Here is a 22,904-nt window from a genome sequence, read left to right as displayed (position 1 = left end):
CAGAGATGATAGATGTTATCTGGAAAAAGAAAATTAGCAGGTAATTTTCCAATGTAATTGCTAATGGATTAACTCTTAACGCTTCTAACCTTTATTTGGTTAATCAGATCTGTGCTTTAGCCAGCTGGCATACAATCAGTAATCTAATAATCATATTTAGAAGAGAACATCCCAAGTCCCACAAGAAAATGGAGGGAAATATACTATTTTTTGTGTAACATATCTTTAGAGATCTCCTGCGGAGATTTTCTTTACCATAGATTTATCTGGATCTTACATTTCTTCAAGGAAATATAAAGCTTTGAACTTTCCCTTCACAGACACTGAGGATACCTCTGAGCTTGAAGTACGCCTGCCCCTCTGAAAGCACATGGAAACTAGCAGTATCTTCTCTTCTTAAAGTTCTTTCTATTGGACTGCCAGTTGCAAGGCAGCATGCCTCTTCTGGAAAATTTGACAGTATGTGGCCAGAACTAGCCAACACATTTGAAGACTTTTTATTCACCAAAAGGTAAATGCAACTTTAAAAATAAAGTTGTGGAAAAATGTTTATAAATGTCTTACTACTTTACTAAACTGGTCTTTATGGTAGATAATATAATTTGGTGTGTGCGCTCGCAAAACATGGAGTGGAGACAGTCTTATATTTAATCATATTTTTGTTTGGTGGAAGTGTTTTAAAGAAGAAATATACAAATTAAAGAATTTACATTAAAAAGTAACCAATATCCTTTGTTTGGAAAAAAGGGAGTTCAGACATTAGGTATTACTGTATTAAACTAAACTGAGTTTGAAAGACAGGGTACAACTTTTCGTATTTGCCCATTGATCTTCATGCAAACCCCAGTAGACACTTAGTCCTCATGCAGAACTATTAATGTGTATTCAGACCTGTTGGATTTTTCCACTTTATTAGAACTCAGTGACTTTTTGTTGTTAATTTGAACATCATGTTACTGTATGATTTTTATTTATTTAATTAGTTTTGGTAGGAGTTCCATTGTGATGCTTTACTTCTACACTCTTCATGAGTTATGAATATTAAAATTTGTACTGCTTGCTATTCACTTGAAAATCTTTAGTGTTCATGATTTTTTCTTTAGATCCGAAATTAATAAAATAGTTGCAAAGTATACTTAATTTTATTCATGATTTGTTAAAAATCTAGAAAATAAGATTTATAATCTAGAATAGAATATTTTATATCTATATATTTATCTCTCAAAAACAAGTGTGACTTGTGCAAAGGTGATTTCAGCAGCAGATTCACTGATAAGAGAGTAGAATAGTTGTGTATAAAATGACAGCTCACGAAAAGCATGACACTCCCTCCTTCCTTCTGCAGCAATCTTTAGTGATGATAATCAACAGCAGTTGGCCATAAGTAGAGCCAGAGGGACAAATTCCATGTTTGATACTCATCCTTTAGTGAAAAACTTTTCCTTAATGGGTGATTTTGGGCTTCCCTTAATATGGTCACAAGATAATTATCCTGCTACTATGCTTCCTAGGTCAACATGTCCATTTCAGAGAAATTTTGTTAAATAAGTTGGACTTGAAATATTCTTTTAATGATTTTCCAGAAAAAGTAAAAGTACTTATATTGCCAATCAAGATTTTAATTTGCTTTGACACTAAATTATTGGGTTGTCTCTTGTTGAGAAAACATAGTTTAGATAACTTGTATGGTTGCATCTCCTTCTGCTATTTCTGGTAGCACTCATTCCTGGGATAAGTAATTTGAGTCAGCTTTAAACAATCAGTTTATTTTGGCTTAGTATATGCCTAACAAAAACTTCCTCTTAAAAAACTTAATCCAGTGAGATTATGGGAGAGGACTGGGTAAAGGAAAGTATACATTTACGTAGAATGCAACCTTGGGGAATACATATTAATTGTAAAAAATTAAAGAGCCAGGTTAAAACAAACTTGATAAATTACTCAAAAACTCCGAGCAGAAAGGATGACCAATTCAAGATAAGTACTGGAATATGACACTTGTAATTTGTGTGTCCCTGAATGCATGAACAGATAAGTCCAAAACTTAGTGTGTAAATCCATTTTGATCAGTGCTATGAACATATTCAACCCCTCTTAAAATTCCGTTACTGTCAGCATATTGCTGTGTGAATCAAATACAAACAACCTGAGAGGAGAGGCTGAAGGAACTGGGATTATTTACTCTGCAGAAGAGAAGAATGAGGGGGGTTTGATAGCTGCTTTCAACTTCCTGAAAGGGGGTTCCAAAGAGGATGGATCTAGACAGTTTTCAGTGGTACCAGATGGCAGAACAAGGAGTAATGGTCTCAAGCTGCAGTGGGGGAGGTTTAGGTTGGATATTAGGAAAAGCTTTTTCACTAGGAGGGTGGTGAAGCACTGGGAATAGATTACCTAGGGAGGTGATGGAATCTCCTTCCTTAGTGGTTTTTAAGGTCAGGCTTGACAAATCCTGGCTGGAATGATGTAGTTGGGGATTGGTCCTGCTTTGAGCAGGGGGTTGGACTAGATGACCTCCTGAGGTCCCTTCCAACCCTGATATTCTATGATTCTAACTCATTCTCACCTTCAGGGCCCTCCATGATGTAGCTCCTTCTGTCTCTGATCTTGTCTCTTTTTATGCTCTTATAAATGGAAGATAGAAATCATTCCCAAGACTTAAGGCATCCTCAGTTACCCTCAGAACTTCCTTAGCTTCTACATGTTTTGCTAGAGCCTCCATATTGTGCTTAATTTACCTCAAAATCATTGATTCTTGCAACCCCACAGTTCACAGGAGATCTACTCTTCAGTGATAGACCGGTAACACTGCAAAAAAACAAACAAAAAGACCCCAAGTGTTCCTTGCTCACAACAGTCAAGATGAGAATGAATTTAAATTTTACCTAAACAGATACTGCTTTCATATTTCCTTGCAGTGTGGTGAGAAAATACTCTTCCTAGAGTCCATTTCTAGAGATAAATCTTGAAACTGTAATCGCATCCTCCTGTAAATCAAAATATACAGCATAAATTCATAAGGATCTGTTTTCCAACCAGAAATCCTCCTGGAGACAGAGACTCTCATTTTTTGGACAGTTGATACCATTTGTTGTCAGCATGAGTACTGGAGCTAGTGAACAAGAGAGATACATCCTGATGTTACATTCTCTACCTCATCTGCTCTTTATCCTCTGACATCCAGGGCCTCACTACCAAGCTCATGGTAGAAGGAATTTCTGTTAGAACCAGTACCAGAAGCAGAAATATTCTTAGGTGGATAGTCCATATTATTTATCATGAAAAGTAAAGTATGAAGGTCTAGCTGTGTTAGATGTCAAGAAGATAATCAGATCAATGAATATGATGAAGTTCCAGATAGGTCCTGCTCATCAGGTCATATATATCCCATTGGAGAACAGTTTCTGAGTATACTGTGAGTACATCCCCACAGTTGCCTGTCACTATCGTCTTCTCAGGTTTGCTCTTGGAATATATCACTATCAGTAGAAGACTGGACAGGTAAGCCTCTTCTCAACCTCTTAAATACTTTCCTAAAACCCAGTACTGGAGCTTAAGCTACACAGCTGTATTCTGTAAGGGCAAGTTCTCCATCCTCCCCTAATTCTCCCCTGAAACAGTGGTGTGGGGTGCCAGGAGGGAGCTGATTTCAGCTCCCTGATCCAGAGCCCTAGCACAAGTTAGAACTGCAGGGGAGCCTGTCTGACTTGTGCCATTATCCAGAAGAGGATCAAGCATTGCAGAGGTCCTCTCTCACTCTGGCTTCCCCTTGCTCTTTCCTCCTCCTTCCCCCACCCTCCCAAAAAAATGCTGTAGACCTCTACCTCTCCTCTACTACCAAGTGAGGGAGATGACTGGCAAGGGAGGTAGAACTGGTGGAGAGTTCCCACACAAGAGGGATTCTCCTCTGATTTATCTCTGGCCACTTTAAGTCATCTTTGCATTATTGTGAGAGAAGCAAAAGTAGACTTGGCAGACCAGAGAATCTGGCTCCTATAGTACTATGCATTTTTTTAAATGTTGTAACTTTGTGCAGATTCTATTTGTGTTATATTAAATTTGTCCTAGTTAAAATAATGGTTAATTATAGTATTCAGTTCTTTGAATGTTTTATTTCATGGTCTTGCCAGTTTTTTCTTAACTTTGTCATTTTTTCAACAAAGAAAGATATATTTATTAGAAAATGTATATGTCAAACACACTGTTATGTGGAACAAGAGTATTTTGGGAAAACAAGCTATTCAGCGTTGCAGTAGTTGGCTACTATCAATTATTTTTTTACTCTTAAGGCATGTGTGAATCTTTAAACTTCAGGGAGAAATAGCAAAAAGATGCTTTTTAGAGATAATGTTTAGGCCTTATCATTTTTGCACAAGCTAGTCATCTTAATCACTGTTACTGAAATGTTTTTGTTGTGTTACTCGTTGACAGTGGGTTCTTTTTCATGGCCTTTGATACTTATTTGATGCAATCAGAGTTAAGTAGGAGTAGTTTTGATTTAGTTTTCTGAGCTATGACAGCAGATGCCTTTGGGAATCAGAAAGGATACTCTTCTGCTGAGTCTGATAGGTCATAACATCTGCTTTTGTTGCAGTAGCCAGATGATCTTTGGAACGCTTTTGAACCCCAAGGACACATTCCAGATCTCTAACCCCCACAGAATGACAACAAAACTGACGTGTACATGCTCCATGAATGCCTCATCTACCTTACTCACTGATTTAGGTGGTGATGTACAGTAGAACCTCAGAGTTACCTCTGAAATGTTCGTAACTCTGAACAAAACATTGTGGTGGTTCTTTCAAAAGTTTATAACTAAACATTGACTTAATACAGCTTTGAAACTTTACTATGCAGAAGAAAAACGTTGCTTTTAACCATCTTAATTTAAATTAAGCACAGAAAGTTTCCTTGCTTTGTCAAATCTTTTTTTTAAACATTATTTTTTTAGTAGTGTATGTTTAACACAGTACTGTACTGTACTTTTTTTGGTCTCTGCTGCTGCCTGATTCCAGTTCCAAATGAGGTGTGTAGTTGACCAGTCAGATTTTAACTCTAGTGTTCGTAACTCTGAGGTCCTACTGTGTATATCTCATTCATTTCGTTTAGGGTTTTTTTGCTGTTCATTCCTCCATATTTCTGTGTATGTATTTTTGGTATGCCAGGCTACTCTGCCTTCTTTTTTTTTCCTTCTCAGTATTTACAATAGAAATTGTATCCTTCTACATTGATCAAGTTGTGTCATATCCCGTATCTTTGTAAAGCCAGCTAAATCATAATTTTGTTCAATAATGAAAACTTCTAGCTCAGCCAGCTTACTACTTAGTCTTCTAGCATTAGAGGATAGACACATGAAAAATTTTGTTGTTGTTGCTTATTTCCTCGTTAATACTTTTGTCAGCATATCTTTTATTAGTCAGTTTTCTTTTTCACGTTCTCAAATAAACCCATAGAGACCCAATTTGGTGTTTCAGAATCCCCTTCCCTCCTCCAGGTGCTTCATTTATAGTTCTCACAAGCAATTTTGTTAACCGAAAACTCAAGAGATGGATTTATTTATTGTTCAAGAGAAGTTTCTCCAATTCATATACTCCTTTTAGTAAACTCAGAGGGCCAATGTGTAAACCTTCATTCCCTTCTCCATACACTGCTTTCTGTGCTTTTTTTCCCTAAATAATCTTTCTTCATCAACTGTCAGTATAACCTAATGTAGCACTATTTTCCCTCAAAGATGAGTGGCAATTGGGAATACTGGTTTTAAAAAAAAAATAAATTAGAAGAAAACCATACCACAGTCAGTTGAATCTTATTTTGCTTACATTGCTATGTGTTGTGTGAAAAACTCTGACAGTGATTTTTGTATCCTTTAGAAATAGGGCTTTCTAGGTGGGAATTTTTAAAAAAGTCAAAGCAGCAGGTTTAAGGGCATTTTGTGATTTAGTTTTAGTTTTTCATTTGTGATGCCCAGCATGGCAATCCATTTGATGCTGTATCACCAATCAACTCCTTTCAGTGCTAGAGTTTTCTAAGGCAAGTTGTACACCGCAAACAGGAATTGATCACATTTTCGACACTATGTAATTAAAACTGTTCAGTTCACCTGTAGCCAAGAAAATGTGCCCCATATTGCAGGATGTATTAAATTTAATCTTTACTCTTTTGTTAGGGGTTAAAGTTTACTTTCCAGAGATTTGCAATAAAATCCTTAGATTTCCTATTAGATTTTACCTTTGATCTTGATGGAGTGCCAGTTGGATATTCTGAGGTTTCAGAGTAGCAGCCGTGTTAGTACTCATTTCTTGAACACATTCAATGGGTATGATATACTATAGAGCAGGGGTCGGCAACCTATGGCATGCGTGCCAATTTTTAATGGCACGTTGCTGTCTGCCGTGGACAGCAGCGTGCAATTAAAAATCCTGCCTGGCCCGGCCCACTCTTCTCTGCCCACCGCTCTCTCCTTGCAGGGCAGGCAAGCTTCCGCCTCCCCCCGCCTCTTCCCCCAGCATGCAGGGTTCCTGCCCCTCCTTCTCTCCCTCCCTGCGGCTGATAAGCTGACGGCCCTTGCTACGGAAGGGGAGAGGGAAAAGTGGAACCGCAGCATGCTCTCTGCTCTGGGGACGTTGGGGAAGGGGGTGGAATCAGGGCATATCCCCTCCAGCCCCCTGCCATGAGCCACTCAGGGCAGGGGGCTTGGAGCAGCCCCACGACCCCAGCCCTCTGCCCTGATCCCTGCACCCCCCTCACACACCCCCAGCCCTCTGCCGTGACCCTGCATCCCCCACATCCCCCAGCCCTCTGCCGTGACCCCTGCACCTCCCTCACACACACCCAGCCCTCTGCCCTCACCCCTGCACCCCCACACACCCCAGCCCCATGCCCTGACTCTTGCACCCCCATATCCATTTCCCCACCCCCACCCTGAGCACCAAACGGGAGCTCCTGCACACACACACACACACTCTCCCACCTGCACCCCTCGCACCAAATGGGAGCTACCCAAACCTCCTGCCCCAACCCCAAGCCCCCTCCCTCATTCTAGCTCCTGGCCAGACCCTGCACCCCAACCCCCAGCCTGCTCCTTCACCCCCAGCCCTGTTCTCAGTGCACTCCCATCCTCATCTCAGTGCAGAGAGAGGAAGAGAATGGGCCAGAACCAGGGAGAAAGTAGGTACCTAATCTATGTGGACAAGGCTGGGATCCCAGACCGGCAGCGGGCTGTGTGAGGCCGGCAGCCGGGACCGTGGCTGGCAGGAGCCGGCAGACGGAACCCCAGACCGGCAGCGGGCTGAGCCGCTCAGCCCACTGCTGGTCTGGGGTCCCGGCCGCCAGCCCTGCTTAGCCCGCTGCCGGTCTCGGGTTCTGGCTGCCGGCCCCTTGCCAGCCAGGGTCCCAGCCGCAGGCCCTGCTCAGCCCGCTGCCAGCCTAGGTGAACGGAACCCCAGGCCGCAGCAGGCTGAGCAGGCCGGCGGTGTAAGATCAGCATTTTAATTTAATTTTAAATTAAGCTTCTTAAACATTTTGAAAACCTTGTTTACATACAACAATAGTTTAGTTATATAATATATAGACTTATAGAGACAGACCTTCTGAAAAACGTTAAAATGTAGTATTGGCACGCGAAACCTTAAATTAAAGTGAATAAATGAAGACTCGGCACACCACTTCTAAAAGGTTGCAGACCTCTGCCTCAGAGATAAGTGCTTCCTTCATTGTGCACGTGACTGACAGTATTAGTAAAGGGAAGTTGGTTATAAATCCATGGTTATAAGTTATTGGTTATAAATTGCAAAGAATAGGAAGAGCTTTACTGATATATTATGAGATTTGGATTGGCTGTTGCAATAAGTCATATGTGTTGAAAGATGTGATCTTTTCTGAAGAGTTTGGGGTTTAAAAGTTGTCTTAGCCATTTAATAAAAAAATTGATTCATCATGCAGTTCTTACTGTAGCGAATTTATAAACTCCCAGTTAAGAAGTTTATAAGGAATGAATATATATAACAGTGATGCTTTTGGCACAGTGCAAGCAGGAAGAAGTGTATTTGCACCTATTCTGTAACAGCTGCCATTCTATTATTTGTTATAGTGGAGCTCTAGTGCCAGCAGTTGAGAAGCTCTTTGTGTTTAAAGGACAACTCTTGTTAGTACTCTAAAAAATCTATCCGGTTACTCAGCTTGTCTTGAAATTTGATGTGCCACATGGGATATGGGTAGTGATCCAATTTTGGGGTCTTTTGGTCAATGGGTTCCCAAGATACAGCCCCTTGAAATAAACAGATTTTTAGAAACTTTTTATTAATGTAAAGTTACAAAAAAAGTTACATACAATGTTGTCCATTTCTGGTTCAGGATCAGGTCAATATTTAAAGATTCTGGCTTTTTGGATGGGAAGTCCTCTTCTGAATATACTCAAAATGGTGACCAAATTTCTAAATACACCTCTACCCCGATATAACGCGACCCGCTATAACACGAATTCGGATATAACGCGGTAAAGCAGCACTCTGGGGGGCGGGGCTGCATGCTCCAGCGGATGAGCACGTCTGGCTCCGACACGCTGGTATAAGTGGTGTGTTAAGGGTGCCGGGCCGAGGGTTTGCATAAGGGGCAGAGGGTCTCGGGGGCGGTCAGGGAGCAGAGAGGGTTGGATGGTTCGGATGTTCTGGGGGCGGGGCGGTCAGGGGATGGGGAACGGGGGCGTTGGATAGGGCGTGGGAGTCCTGGAGGGCCTGGGCAGGGATAGGGGTCAGGGCAGTCAGGGGACAGGGAGCGGGGGGGGTTGAATGGGTCGGAGGTTCTGAGGGGGCGGGAAGTCACTATTAATAACGGAAATGCTCGAGGCCAAAGCAAGTTCGATATAACGCAGTTTCACCTATAACGCATTAAGATTTTTTGGCTACCGAGAACCGCGTTATATCAGGGTAGAGGTGTACTTGTCCTCTTTTTGACACTTCTCTTGTGTACGTACATACTTAGAGATCAAATCATGACTCTGGTCCTCGCACAGTGGTTACTCCCAAAGAGTGCGTGGGGACCGTCTAGCCCTGTGGGGTAACAAAATTCAGAACATTACTAGCAAAAGAGTTTGGTTCTCCAGTTAGTCTCTTGAGTAAGGATCTAGCACCAACAAATCATACTGAGAATTGCAGAGAGCTAGTTTGAGAGGATTTGTAGGTGGAAAGCTATCACAGCAGCTGGATTATAGCTCAGGGGGATAAGCAGTAAGACTTCGATCCTGAACTCACCCAGCCAGTGACTGTTTAAATCCTACTTCAGGCTGAAATCTGGGAAAGTCTGGAAGGCATATTGCTAAAATCCATCTCTGTGAGGGATTTTTATTTGAGGGGGATGTAATCAAAAATAAAATAAAGATGTGAATGCTTGCTGGTAGGGGAGGGGTATTTTAGGATGTGAAAGGAATAGAGGTGAGAGGGATTTATAGCTGCATTGAGGGGGGGCTTAGGGTAGAGGGATAGGTGGTAGTGGAGGTCAGAGGGATTGAGGGGATTGGAGGTGGGACACTGAGAAGGGGACATGGGGCTGAGTAGGAGGTCTGGGGGAGAATAGGGACAGGGGCACCAGACATTCTCCCTTCCTGTGTATGTGCTGGGATCTGGAGCCCCCTTGCCCCTCTAGAGTAGTCTGAGCCCCTCTTCCTGCGCCCCCCTTCCCCATTATGAGAGCTGGGATATGGGAGGCTTTGCATGTCCATGGGTATCTAGCCCCCCTCATGTAAGCCAGGTTCTGGGATGGTCCCTGCTCCCTGTGGTGTCTGAGCCCCTGCTCCCCCATTCCCGTGTGTGTGCACTATGATCGGGGGGGCTTGTTAGGGTTGCCAACCCTCCAGGATTGGCCTGGAATCTCCAGGAATTAAAGATTAATCTTTAATTAAAGATTATGTCATGTGATGAAATCTTCAGGAATACATCCAACCAAAATTGGCAACCGTAGGGCTTGTACTCACCTATGGAAGCCAATCACATGCACACACCCCTCATGTGAGGTAGGTTCTGGAGGGGATTTACCTTTCTGCGTGGGAGTGAGCTCCTTTCCCTACTCCTCCCATCACATGAGATGGGATCTGGAGTACCTTTCCCCTCTAAGGGGGCCTGAGCCATTCTCCCTACCGCTCTTTATGTGAGCCAGGATCTGGATGGGCAGCTTGCAACAAGCATGCTCGGAGCATGCACCAGGAACCAACTGCTGTGAGACGATTGGGATGAGGAGTTGAGAATGGGTATACTTGACACATATCAGAAGCTCTCTCTAACACTGGAGGGGAGGGATAGGAACACCCACTGTCATGAATGGAGCTGTTCACGCATCTCAGAGCTATTATTTCAGGCTGCATTCATCTCCACTGCGTATTTTCTTTCAGCTGCAAACATCTCATTGAGATGAATGGGCCACTTCACACCACTCTGACCCTGCTATGCTGCTGATGTGTAGTTCCTGTTCTCCCCATTCTCCTAATTTCATATAATATTATAGTGGAGCACCAGCTCTGCTCTAGCTAAGGTCGGGAAACTATTCCTGCTTAAAGACGAACTCTTCTTAGTATTCTAAAATCCATATGCTTACATGGATTATCTTGAAATTTGCTATACCTTGTCGGAGTGTAGTGTAGGATTATTAAAATATCCTAGAGTGCATTGTCCCACATGGTGCTGTGTGCATGGTGCTGTGTGCATGGCCTCTGGGCTTCTACACCTCCCTGAGGTGTTATAACCTTGTCTATATTAAGACAGTTTTTTGAAAAGTTTCCACTGAATGTAGTTAACACTGTTTGAGCTTCATTAGTGTTAGTAATAGTGGAAGCCAACATTTTAAACATTGTTTCTTCTAAGCCTGCTTATAGTACTTCTAATCAACATGGTACTTCAAATGCTGGTTTATAAACACTTAGGGTTTATTTTGTTGCTAACACCAGTAAAACTAAACTAATACTGGCAATGGTGGGAGGCTTTCTTTCTTTCTTTGCAAAATTGCAATAGCATAGAACAGATAGTTGCCCAGATTTTCCCAGAGTCCACTGATATTAGCACATCTAAGTGGGGTAGTAGGTGTTGCCATGTAAAGCACAGTGGTGGTGATAGAAAAGTTGCTGTGTGGATGCAAATGGAACTGTTTTTCTTTTAACCAGTTAAGGTGATCTTGCCACTTAATCATGATTTTGTAATCAGTTAGGCTATGTCTACACTAAAACTAAGTCTGCTCCCTGATTCACTACCTTTTTTCTCAGCCTTGAATCAAACATCCGGGATTCCTTTGTGTGCTCCTTCAATTGCTCTTTCTCTTCTTGGCAAACAACTGGATTGGCTGCCATGATTTGTCTTCCCCCTTTCTATAATCTAGAAGATGCAAAAACAGAGAAATCTCTGGCCAGCAAAGTTAAGGACAATAGGGTTATGTGTAACAGGAATAAAAGGAACCTCAACAATGGCATTATCCATTAACGGAACAACTGTCAATAATGCAAAAAAGGCATAAGCATTCCATAAACATTTCTGTTCTGTATTTGGGAAAAAGTTAGATGATGTATTCATATCAAATGATGATCATGATGAGGAAATACTTTTAACTCCAACAGTAGCTACTAAAGTTAGACACTTTTAAATCAGCAGGTCTGGATAACTTGCATCCAGCAGTTTACAAAGAGATGGTTGAACAACTTTCTGAACCATCAGTGTTGATTTTTAGTAAGGCTTAGAACACTGGGAAGGTGGCAGAGGACAGGAAGAAATCTAATGTAGTACCGTTCTTTTAAAAAGATAAATGGGATTACCAAATAATAATAGAACTTCCAGTTTGACATTGATCCTGGGGAAAATAATAGACTGGCTGATATGGGACTCAGTTTAAAGATTAAAAGAGGGTAACTAAAGTCAATCAACATGGGATTATGGAAAACAGATTTTTTCAAACTATATTCATATTTTTGATGAAATTACAAGTTTAGTTGATAATGGTAATAATGTTGATTTAATATGCTTTGATTTCTGTAAGGCGTTTGACTTGATACCACAAAATGTTTTGATGAAGAAAACAGAGCGATACAATTCAACATGGCACATATTAAATTGATTAAAACCTGACTAACTAATAGGTCTCACAATATAATTGTAAATGTGGGGTTATCACTGAGCAGGTATGTTTCTAATAGAGTCCAATAGGGATTGGTTCTTGGCCCTGTACTATTTTTAATAGTTTTATGAGTGATCTGAAAGAAAATACTAAACTTTTACTGATAGTTTGTAGATGACCCAAAGATTTGGGGAGTGGTACATAATGAAGAAGACAGGTCACTGATACTGAATGACCTGGATCCCTTAGTAAACTGGGTTTAAGCATGCCGTATGTGTTTCAGTATGGCCAAATGTAGGGTCATTCATCTAGGAACAAATAATGTAGGTCATACTTACATGATGGGGCACTCAATCCTGGGAGGGAGTGACTCTGAAGAAAACTTTGGGGTCATGGTGGGTAATCAGCTGAACATGAGATTCCAGGCTAAAAGGACTAATGTGACCTTGCACGTATAAACAGGGGAATAGGAGTAGGGAGATTATATTACATCTGTATTTGGCACTGGTGCAAGCACTCGTGTGTCCAGTTCTGGTGTCCACACTTCAGGAATGCTGTTGAAAAATTAGAGAGGGTTCAGAGAAGAGGCACTTAGAATCCAAGCCCGCCATAGTGCCAAAATTTGGCTTAGAGATGCAGATAATTAAATGTGGTGGAAGAGTTCCAAAATTAAAACATTAGATTTGGATTGCAACACTTTGCAGCCTTCAGTGATGGAGCAGTTAGATGCTGAACAATCTCGATATTGACTTGTGACACATACAAAAGAAGAGAAGAGACACAAGAATGATCAAAAGATTGGACAATGTGCCTTTCAGTGAAAGACTCAAGGAGTTCAGTCTGTTTAGCTTACCAATAAGGTGAAGGAGTGATTTGATCACAATCTGTAAGTTCCTGCAAGAGGAACCAGAGTAACAGCCGTGTTAGTCTGTATTCGCAAAAAGAAAAGGAGTACTCCTTTTCTTTTTACAAGAGGAACATAAATTTGATGATTAAGGGTTCTTCAGTTTATTAAACAAAGGTGTAACAAGATCCAATGGCTAGAAGTTGAAGCTACACAAATTCCTACTAGAAAGAAGGTGCAATTGTATAAACATTGGAACAACTTAACACAAATTGTGGTGGATTTTCCATCACTGGAAATTAAGTCAAGATTGAATGTTTTTCTGAAAGATATACTCTACTTCAACCACAACCATTGGACTTGAAGCAGGAATTAATGCAGGCAAGTCCTGTGGCCTGTGTCATTTAGGAAATCAAATTAGATGATCACAGTGGTCTGGCCTTGGGATCTGTGACTTTACCCTTTGTCTCTTGAGTTGGGGTAGATTTGCAATCTACCTGTGGGGCTGGATGTAGGTAGATTTTTTTTTTTTTTTTTTTTAATGAAACCTAGGTAGGAGAGGAGAAACTAAAGTATATTCAAGGTTGTATGGAGGCAGTTGTTGGTGTTGTCAGAAGAGTCCAGGCCAATGAAAAAATGAAACATTAATTTCTCCGTCATAGAACATAACATCCTCCAAGCAATAAGGATTGCTTTCTTTACAATGGACATTTAGAGAGAGACAACTACATTGTTTTTTCTAATAAGCCAAAATCATTCTGAACTTTTAAGAGTCAATATATTATTCCTTTAAGTTAAACTTTAATTTGCACCAACAGAGCTGTGAGTAGCATGCTGGTGTATTACTGCATAACAATAATTCTTAGAGACTTTTTTGGAAGCAGCTTAAACCATTATATGAAGTAATATTCAAAACCAGAAAAAATGTGTGCATATGTACATAGACTATAACAACATACAAAAAAACTACATCAAAAGAACACTGAGGTTGAAAAGTCAAGCGCTCAAAAGTGGGGACATGCCAGAATTAAGATTGCTTTTGCAGCCTTTAATTCAGTCTCCCCTATATGTATGCACTGTGATACAACCTTTAATTACATCATTACTACAGTTCTTGCATAGACATCTTCCCCATTCAGTGTACACGAAGAGTAGTGCTCGTTGAACGGGTGGCTAATCAATATCTTTATATCCTCAGCATTTGGTGTGTGGGTCCTGTGCTGGCTTACTGCACGGCACCCAACACCTGCAGCAAATACAGAATTTTAAATTTTCTTACTCCTTTTTTTATGGCACCCATTACTGCAGTAGCTGAGTGTTTCACAAACATTATTTAATTTAGCTTCACAATATTCCTCTGAGGCAGAGAGATATTGTTTGTAGTATCTAGATCAGTGGTCCCCTAACTTTTCATGGTCATGCCCCCCATGGTGGCCAGGACCAGGAGCAGACGGGGTAAAGGGGCCAAAACTGGGGCCCCAGTTGGGGGTGGGGCTAGGAATGGAAGCCATAGCAGGGTCACAATTGGGAGCAAGTCTGGGGCTGGGAGCAGAGCCGGAGCAGGGCTGGGAGCGGAGCCGGGGGCAGAGCAGGACCTCCCCACTTCCCATGGTGGCTGGCCAGGCCCCCTGTGCCCTCCCAAACATTCATCCGCACCCCTCTGGGGGGGGAGGGGTGCCCCACAATTTGGGGATCTTTGGTCTAAATTGTTTTTAAAAACAAGCCAGGAAAAGAGAATTTCTGTTTGTGTCATTGTGAACCTTTATATCCATAGCACAGATCTTTACTGCTTGAGCTAATGGAGTAACTGGTAGCAGTAGTAGGCTTTTATCCTCCATTTAGACCAGTCCCAAGCTGGGGATAGGGTACACAGTTTGCAGTGGTTTCTACAAGAATTTTCTAGACAGCAAATGAATGTTAGGACTTGGGCTTTCTGGAGGGGAGTATAGTGGTTACAGACCCTTCTGTTGTTTTCCTCCCTGAAGCCTATCCCCTTTTGGACCTGGCCCCCCTTTCTCTACTTTTATCCACCTCCAACCTACACTTGTCTGTTCTGCTCCTCATCCCTCTGCATTCAAGTTAAGGTGTCTTTCTTCTCCTCCTCCATGCTGCTTGGCTACTAGCATGGGAAGCACTGAAAGCAAAGGAGAGAGAGTCTCCTTCCTTTCAGTTTTAGTGTCAGGAGTCACAGTGGCCCCCAGCAGACAGGATGAGCAATTGCAGGGAAAGTCCTGAAGCCTTGGAATTGAGTATGAACAATGTGGTTGGCATAAAGGAGATATGTGGGACTGGAACATGTTCAGTGCAGACAGAATGTTTGGAGAATCTAGCTGCCAAATTCTGAGAGGCTTCCGTTTGCATAGGGTTATAAATTGGCCATATTTGGGTGAATTTTCACAGGAGAAGCAAAGTACATGACCCTGACCCCAAAAGGACCCCTGTGCCAACCTTCAAGTCTCTGCTTTAAAGCATGGAGGTCCTAGAATTTCTCAGTGAAATGATCGTAAGGATTTTTTTAACACTGGCAAAAAAACATATTTTCCCCTAACTTCGTCCTCAGAAATTGCGGAATCGTTTTTACTGAATGGTTAAAGCTTGGCAAAGTTATAAGCAACTAAAACCAGTGTCTTACAATGCACAGCATTAGGCAAACTTAACTATAGGAGTCCCTGGATAATAAATTACATAAAAAATGTAAACTCAAATATGAGGATTGGGTGCTGTCTACTGACAGGACAAAAAGACTGTGCCAACTGTTTTGAAACTTACAGAAGCTCTCAGCCTCATAAATGAAGGGCACATGCATTACAAAAGTGATGTGACATCGTAGAGGAGAAAACATGAAATAATTCAAAATTAATTGTTTGTGAAACACCCACAATACTTCAGTTTCATGTCAGCATTGTGATTTAAAATATGGAACAAGCCCAAATATTTTTATGGAGTAGAATTCAGTGATGGATGCACTCTTGTTAAACAGGAATGAGAGAAAATGAACATTTGGTAGTTCAAATTGTGTGTTTTTGTTTTTTTTAAAAGAGGGGAGAATATTGTACCAATTACAAAAATCTGGTAGACATGTGGAAAATCATGTAAAATTCAAATGAAGTGCTTTTTAAGGTAAGTTTAAAAATAAAAATGACAAAAATACCATAACCTTGTGTCCAGAGGGGATAAGCAACAATGGTAAAATATGTTTGATCCACTGCGGTGTGTCTGTGGAATCTTTGTAAAGGGTTTACAGTGGTCCTCTACCTTTTCATGGTTGCTATTATGACATGAACAGAAAGGAACCTGTTGGTACATTGATAAATTACTCCTGTACTACAGTCTTTATCTTTGCAAATTTCTGATTTTTTTAATTGAAGTGCTGTTTTAAAAAACACTAATACAGATGATTACAAACACATGCAATAGCTAATGAAACAAAGTACATATCAAAATCATACTTTCAATGACAAATTATTACTATTTAAAGTCAATAATCAACTGTTTTTGTAACACTTTATTATGGTTTCTTACATTTTTTAATACAATGTTTTTTTCCTCTGTCCTTTTTAGCTTGTTTTATTTATTCTTATGCTGTAATTCTAAAATATTAATTAGTCTCTGGTATATACAGTACTGGCTTTATGTATATCAATATTTGTTATTTTCATACCGTGCATGCTTCTGTCTCTTTATCTTTACAATTCCCAGAAGATTCTACTCACTTTAAAAGTATAACATAATATTTTCATGTTTCTTTTTAGTATACCTCCAGATAATCTTTCTATTCAAGAGTTTCAGAGAAACGAGAGTATTGATGTTGAGGTGAGGAGACTAGAGTGTTTTTGTATTACTTTGTATATAAACTAACTAGGAATGTTCAGACTCATAAATAACTGTCATAAATTAACATCTGGATAAAACTGTGGTTGTTATTGAATTTTACTGACTTGGCTGCAACTTTTTTGATCAGTAAAAAAGGTAACAAAACCATGGGTCCAGACTGTGGCTGTCTTTTGGGGTGTGCATAGTGGTGGGAAGCAATGCACAAGGAGTTCTTTGTTGGTATCAACTGGGGTGCAAGACAACCCCAAGGAGTGGGGAGGAAGTGGGACATCTCTGCCTCCCACACATTATTTGGCTCTGCATAGAGGTAATGCATGTGGCAGCCTCCTAAGGGATGGCATAATCGCTGCAATTCTCCAGAGTTCACTGAAGCCTCCTGCTGTCCTGAATTAAAAAGTCTCGTTAGGTTTCTCTGAGAAGGTGCAGCTCCATCCAGTCCCATACTCAAGGTCATACTTTAATGGCACAATCTGTCCCATAATTGTTAAATAGAATTATTTCTGTATTCATAAATAGTCCTTCTCAAACACTCATAGAGGACCACACTGTGAATCCCTTACTTCCATTTGTGAACTGTTACTCACACAAGTAACTGCTTACCATTTGAGAGTAACATGTTCACAACCTGGCCTAAAGTGAATGCCTCATGTTGCACTTTCTTAAGAGTGAAGCAACACTTGATTAGCCAAGAGATTGTACGCATTCAGTAATCATGATTATTTAAGCAGTGACTGTGTTCACCTCTAGAAAAAAACAAAGAAAGAAAGAACAGGAAAATATGGTCCTTGCTCCAGACACTTTTAAATCTGAATGGACAGATGAAGCAGCTTAGACTCATAGTGCCCTTGATGACCTCAGGCAGGTTATCAGACAGCATTGCAGTTTAAATAGGTGTGTTATAGTAGTTGGTTGGGTTAACATTGGAAAAGCCTTGGAGAAGGAAGAGACATTTGAATGAAGAGAGACTGGTCATTTTTCACACCAGGGCTGAGTTAAGAGTTCTAGATTGAAGGGCAGTGATAATTAAGTGCTTTAGCTTCAGTTATCTCCCAAGGACTGCAGCCGGGATATACAGAGCTCAGGATTAATAATGGAAGCAGGGTCCCCTGTAGTGGCCTAGATCAGTGGTTCTCAACCTACACAGAAGTCTTCCAGAGGATACATCAACTCATTTAGATATTTGCTTAGTTTTATAACAGGCTACATAAAAAGCACAAGCAAAGTCAGTACAAACTAAAATTTCATACAGACAATGACTGGTTTATACTGCTCTATATACTATACACTGAAATACAAGTGAAATACTTACATTCTAATTGATTTATTTTATAATTATATGATAAAAATGAGAAAGTAAGCAATTTTTCAGTAATAATATGCTATGATACTAATATATTTTTATGTCAGATTTTGTAAGCAAGTACTTTTTAAGTGAGGTGAAACTTGGGGGTATGCAAGACCAATCAGACTCCTGAAAAGGGGTGCAGTAGTCTGGAAAGGTTGAGAGCCACTGACCTAGATCTAGTATGCAGTAAAACAGATCTACTGATGGGCATGGCACCTAACTCCAAATTCAGTTTGAAGTAAACATTTCAGCAATGATTTTCAAAATTCAGTGGGATATATTGAGTGATCTGCCCTTCATAAGATCAGGCAGATCCCTAAAATATGAATTTAGAAGCCTAATTTTAAGATCCTATTTTTGAAAAGTTTAGCCATCCTGTATTAGCAATTTTACAACAGTAAGCATAGTAAATATAAAAGATGTTGCTTCTCAAGTTTCACTGAGCATGACCATTATTCATACTTTATTTGAACATTGTTTTGTTACATTTAATTAATGCATCCAGACTATAACTTTCCGTATCTTGTTCCATTTCTTTAAGTTTATATATGTCTTCTAAGTGTTAGTTATAATTTTAATCACTGAATTTTTCCTAGAAAACAAATTTAAATGTATTTCATTTGTTTTAGGTGGTGCAGCTCATCAGCACAGAGATACTGCCATATGCTAATTTTATTCCCAAGGAATTTGTTGGTCAGATAATGACTATGCTTAATAAAGGTTCAATACATTCTCAGTCATCCTCGTTTACGGGTATGTTACCTGAATTATAAACAAAAGATATAAAAACAGTGTAAAAATCCTGTGGAAGGCAAATTAAAATGTGCATATTACAATACTGATTTTACCAAAGATTTTAAACTGCATGTATTACTTATTCACCAATATCATGAATAAGTTTCCAGCTCACAGAGGTGATCTCAAATACTGTAATTTCTTAATCTATGGGATAACTTTCATGCTATGAAGAATGCATAGTATTTTGTTTGCAACTTTCTGGTAATATTTCTGCATTTTCGGGCAAATATCTTTTTTTAAGGATGCACTCTTGTCTTTGTAGTTACCTAGGTTTTGAGTCCTTTTGTTTGTTTGTTTGTTTAAACTGTCTTCCTCCACTTCCCACTCACTTTGGTCTCCAGCATGCAAGTTAAAATAGGTTCTGGTAATAATTTCAGGCAATTGCAATCCATAAAAAAAAAAAAATCTTGTTCTTTGAAATTAAGTGACCTTGATAAAACTAAGGGGTGTAACTGACTAGACATTGCTTTTAGATTAAAGCTTAATAGCTAAGTTAAACACTAATTGAAAATATGCAGCTGTTTCTGAATTTTATGTACTATTTAAAAATGGCTGTACTGCTATCTTTTTTCAAAATGTGTGCTTTACAGTATTTGTAAATATTTTAAATACTGTAAGTATGATTAAGGCAGCTATTGAAATTAAAAAATACAGTATGTTTACCAAGCTTGTTGCACTATTAAAGATTATTTTACTTTGACAGAAGCAGAAATAGATATTCGAATGAGAGAAGAATTTTCTAAGATGTGCTTTGAAACGCTGCTTCAGTTTTCATTCAGTAATAAAGTCACAACTCCTCAGGAAGGATACATCTCTAGAATGGCACTGTCTGTACTCTTGAAAAGATCACAGGATGTACTGTATCGCTACATAGAAGATGAAAGATTAAGTGGCAAGTGTCCTCTTCCACGGTATGTACTGTTTAAAAAACAAACAAAAAAACCAAACGTGCCAATATATTATGGTAGAAAAAAATTTATTTATAATTAAGAATATAATTTGACCCAAAAAAATCTGTGTTCTTCTTCAAGTAGTGTCCGTATGGGTGCTCCACTCTAAGTGCAAGACTTCACCAGTCTTCCTCCTTTTGGGAACCGCTTTTACCACTTCCAGTGGGCTTGGGAGTCCATCACTATGGACAAGTGGGTTTTGGGGATAATTTCCTCTTCTCCCTGTCATCCCCCCTTCCCATGAGAAGCTGCTACGGCAGGAAATAGACCCCCTTCTACACGTAGGTGCTATAGAACCAGTTCCTACACAGCAGAGGGGAAGGGGTTTTATTCCGGATAGAGTGGTAGTTGAAGATTCAGCCTAGATTTAAGAGTACACAATAACTTTGTCAAGGCACAAAAATTCAGAATGGTGACACTTGCAACAATAATCCCATCACTGGATCAAGGAGATTAGTTCTCAGCCTTCGAACTTCAGGATGCATATTTCCACATTGAGATCCACCCATCCCGCAAATGATTCCTATGCTTTACAGTCGGCCAGTACAAATCAATTGCACGCACACAAAATGGGAAATGACTGCCTAGGAAGGAGTACTGCAGAAAAGGACGCTGGGGGTTATAGTGGATCACAAGCTAAATATGACTCAACAGTGTAACACTGTTGCAAAAAAGCAAACTTCATTCTGAGGTGTAAGTAAGACGAGAAATAATTTTCACTCCAGTCCTCACTGATAAGGCCGCAACTGGAGTATTGTGTCTAGTTCTGAGAGCTGCATTTCAGGAAAGAAGTGAACAAATTTGAGAAAGTCCAGAAGAGAGCAACAGAAATTATTAAAGGTCTAGAAAACATGACCTATGAGGAAAGATTGAAAAAATTGGTTTTGTTTAGTGGAAAAGAAAAGACTGGGGGTGGGACATAATAGTTTTCAAGTACATAAAAGGTTGTTACAGGGAGGAGGAGGAAAAAATTTCTCCTTAACTTTAGGATAGGACCAGAAGCAATGGGCTTAAATTGCAGCAAGGGCGGTTTCGGTTGGACATTAGGAAAATTTGTGTCAGGGTAGTTAAGCACCAGAACAAATTGCCGGGGGAGGTTGTGGAATCTCCGTCATTGAAGGTTTAAGAACAGATTAGGCAAACACCTGTTAGGAATGGTCTAGTTTTACATAGTCCTATCTTGAGCGTAAGCAACTGGAATAGATGACCTATTGAGGTCCCTTCCAGTCCAACACTTCTATGATTTTCAGTACAGGGTACTCCATTTTGGCCTATCATATGCCCCACAGGTATTTTCAAAGATCATGTCAGTAATAGTGGCTCATCTCTGCAGGAATGCAATTTTGGTGTTGCCTTACCTAGACGATTGGCTTCTGAAAGGACACTCCTGGGAGGTGACTTCTCAGGCAATGTACGAAGCCATAGAACTCTTCCTGAAGCTGAGCCTGCAATTGAGCAATCTGAAGTCCACGTTGACCCCTGTGCAAAAGAGCCTTCCTCCCAATGCACAGGTTTATGTCCCCTGCGGACTTAATCAGTAAGATTCCAGTCAGCCCTTAGACCCTGGTCAGGCACTGTCTCTGGCTCCTGGGGAATACAGTGGCTGCACTTTCATTATAGATCACTAAGCCCCTACCAAATTCACAGTCCATGTTGGTGACTTTCACAGTCATGGGATTTTAAAAATTGTAAATTTCATGACTTCAGCTATTTAAGTCTGAAATTTCACTGTGTTGTAATTGTAGGGGTCCTGACCCAAAAAGGAGTTGGGGGGTTCGGGGGGAGTTGCAATGTTATTGTAGCGGGGGTTGCGGTACTGCTACCCTTACTTCTGTGCAGCTGCTAGTGGCAGTGCTGCCTTCGGAGCTGGGCAGCTGGAAAGTGGCGGCTGCTGGCCAGTATCCCAGCTCTGAAGTCAGAACTGCTGTCAGCAGCAGCGCAGAAGTAATGATGGCATGGTATGGTATTGCCACCCTTGCTTCTGCCTGAAGAGCTGGGCTCTCAGTCAGCAGCTGCCACTCTCCAGCCACCGAGCTCTGAAGGTAGCAGCGCAGAAGTAAGAATGGCATGGTATGGTATTGCCACCCTTACTTTTGTGCTGCTGCTAGCAGCAGCGCTGCCTTCAGAGCTGGGCGCCCGGCCAACAGCCGCCGCTCTCCAGCCCCTCAGCTGTGAAGGCAGCACAGAAGTAAGGGTGGCAATACCATGATCCCCCTAAAATAACCTTGTTGGACCCCCCTTGCAACTCCCTTTTGGGTCAAGACCCCCAATTTGCAAAATGCTGGTCTTCCCGCCCCCTTGAAATCTGTCCAGTATAGGGTAAAAGCACACACAAAGGCCAAATTTCACAGTCTGTGATGCTTTTTTCATGGGCATGAATTTGGTAGGGCCCTATAGATCACACATGACTGCTTATGCGATGTATTTAAGGGTAGGTCAGGATGGTTTATTCGCTTAGCAGACAGTCTCAACATGTTGCTTTCCATACCCAGTTCTGTAAAGTTGGCGGAAAGATCCTCACAACTTGTGTGCGGGAGTCCCCTTCATCTGTACTCCCCCCAAGGACTGTCATAATGACAGATGCTTCTCTGTTGGGATGGCATGCGCGTCTAGACTCCCAACAGTTCAGGGTAGGTGGACGCCCCAAGAAACTTCTCTGCATATCTTCCTCCTGGAACTCAGTGTTACCCTGGAAACAGAATTTAGGTATGCTCCCAGTAGCTCACCTAGTGACCCCTCCAGGGTTTACCAAAAGCTCCCTCAAAACAACCCACCTATTAACCATCAGGTATGAATCTCCAGGGTGGCTAAAGCAATTCCTGGAGGACATGGATACAGATTTCTAATAAATGTTTGATGCAGGTAGTATCTTTTCAAAATAAGTCACCCTTTTATTGGTGCAAACACAAATCCTTAACACAATAACACAAATCCCCAACACAACAGGCTAAAGCGCTCCACAAAACTATGTTACCACACAGTTTGACATGATGCTAAGTGACTGCACCCTGCTTATGGTGATCAGTCATTCACAGGCCGCTGACTGTTC

At 40.8% G+C, this 22,904-nt stretch overlaps 1 protein-coding gene across 11 annotated transcripts in view; it reads left to right on the top strand.

Annotated features, from left to right (window-relative positions):
• Positions 1-22,904, top strand: part of MON2 (MON2 homolog, regulator of endosome-to-Golgi trafficking) — a 154,869-nt gene that overhangs the window by 117,471 nt on the left and 14,494 nt on the right. For all 11 annotated transcript variants that reach the window (XR_005223612.2, XM_037887571.2, XM_043548588.1 and 8 more), the window contains 4 exons: positions 321-511; positions 16,681-16,741; positions 18,737-18,860; positions 19,609-19,816. Coding sequence is in view for 10 of the 11 variants with exons in the window: in XM_037887571.2 (XP_037743499.1) it covers positions 321-511; positions 16,681-16,741; positions 18,737-18,860; positions 19,609-19,816 (584 nt within the window). In the remaining variant the exon portion in view is untranslated. The remainder of the gene's footprint in view (positions 1-320; positions 512-16,680; positions 16,742-18,736; positions 18,861-19,608; positions 19,817-22,904) is intronic.

This window comes from Chelonia mydas, chromosome 1 (assembly GCF_015237465.2).
Source record: "Chelonia mydas isolate rCheMyd1 chromosome 1, rCheMyd1.pri.v2, whole genome shotgun sequence".
Classification (NCBI taxonomy): domain Eukaryota; kingdom Metazoa; phylum Chordata; order Testudines; family Cheloniidae; genus Chelonia; species Chelonia mydas.
The sequence above is the reverse complement of the archived record's forward strand: the minus strand, read 5'-3'. Positions and strand labels throughout refer to the sequence as shown.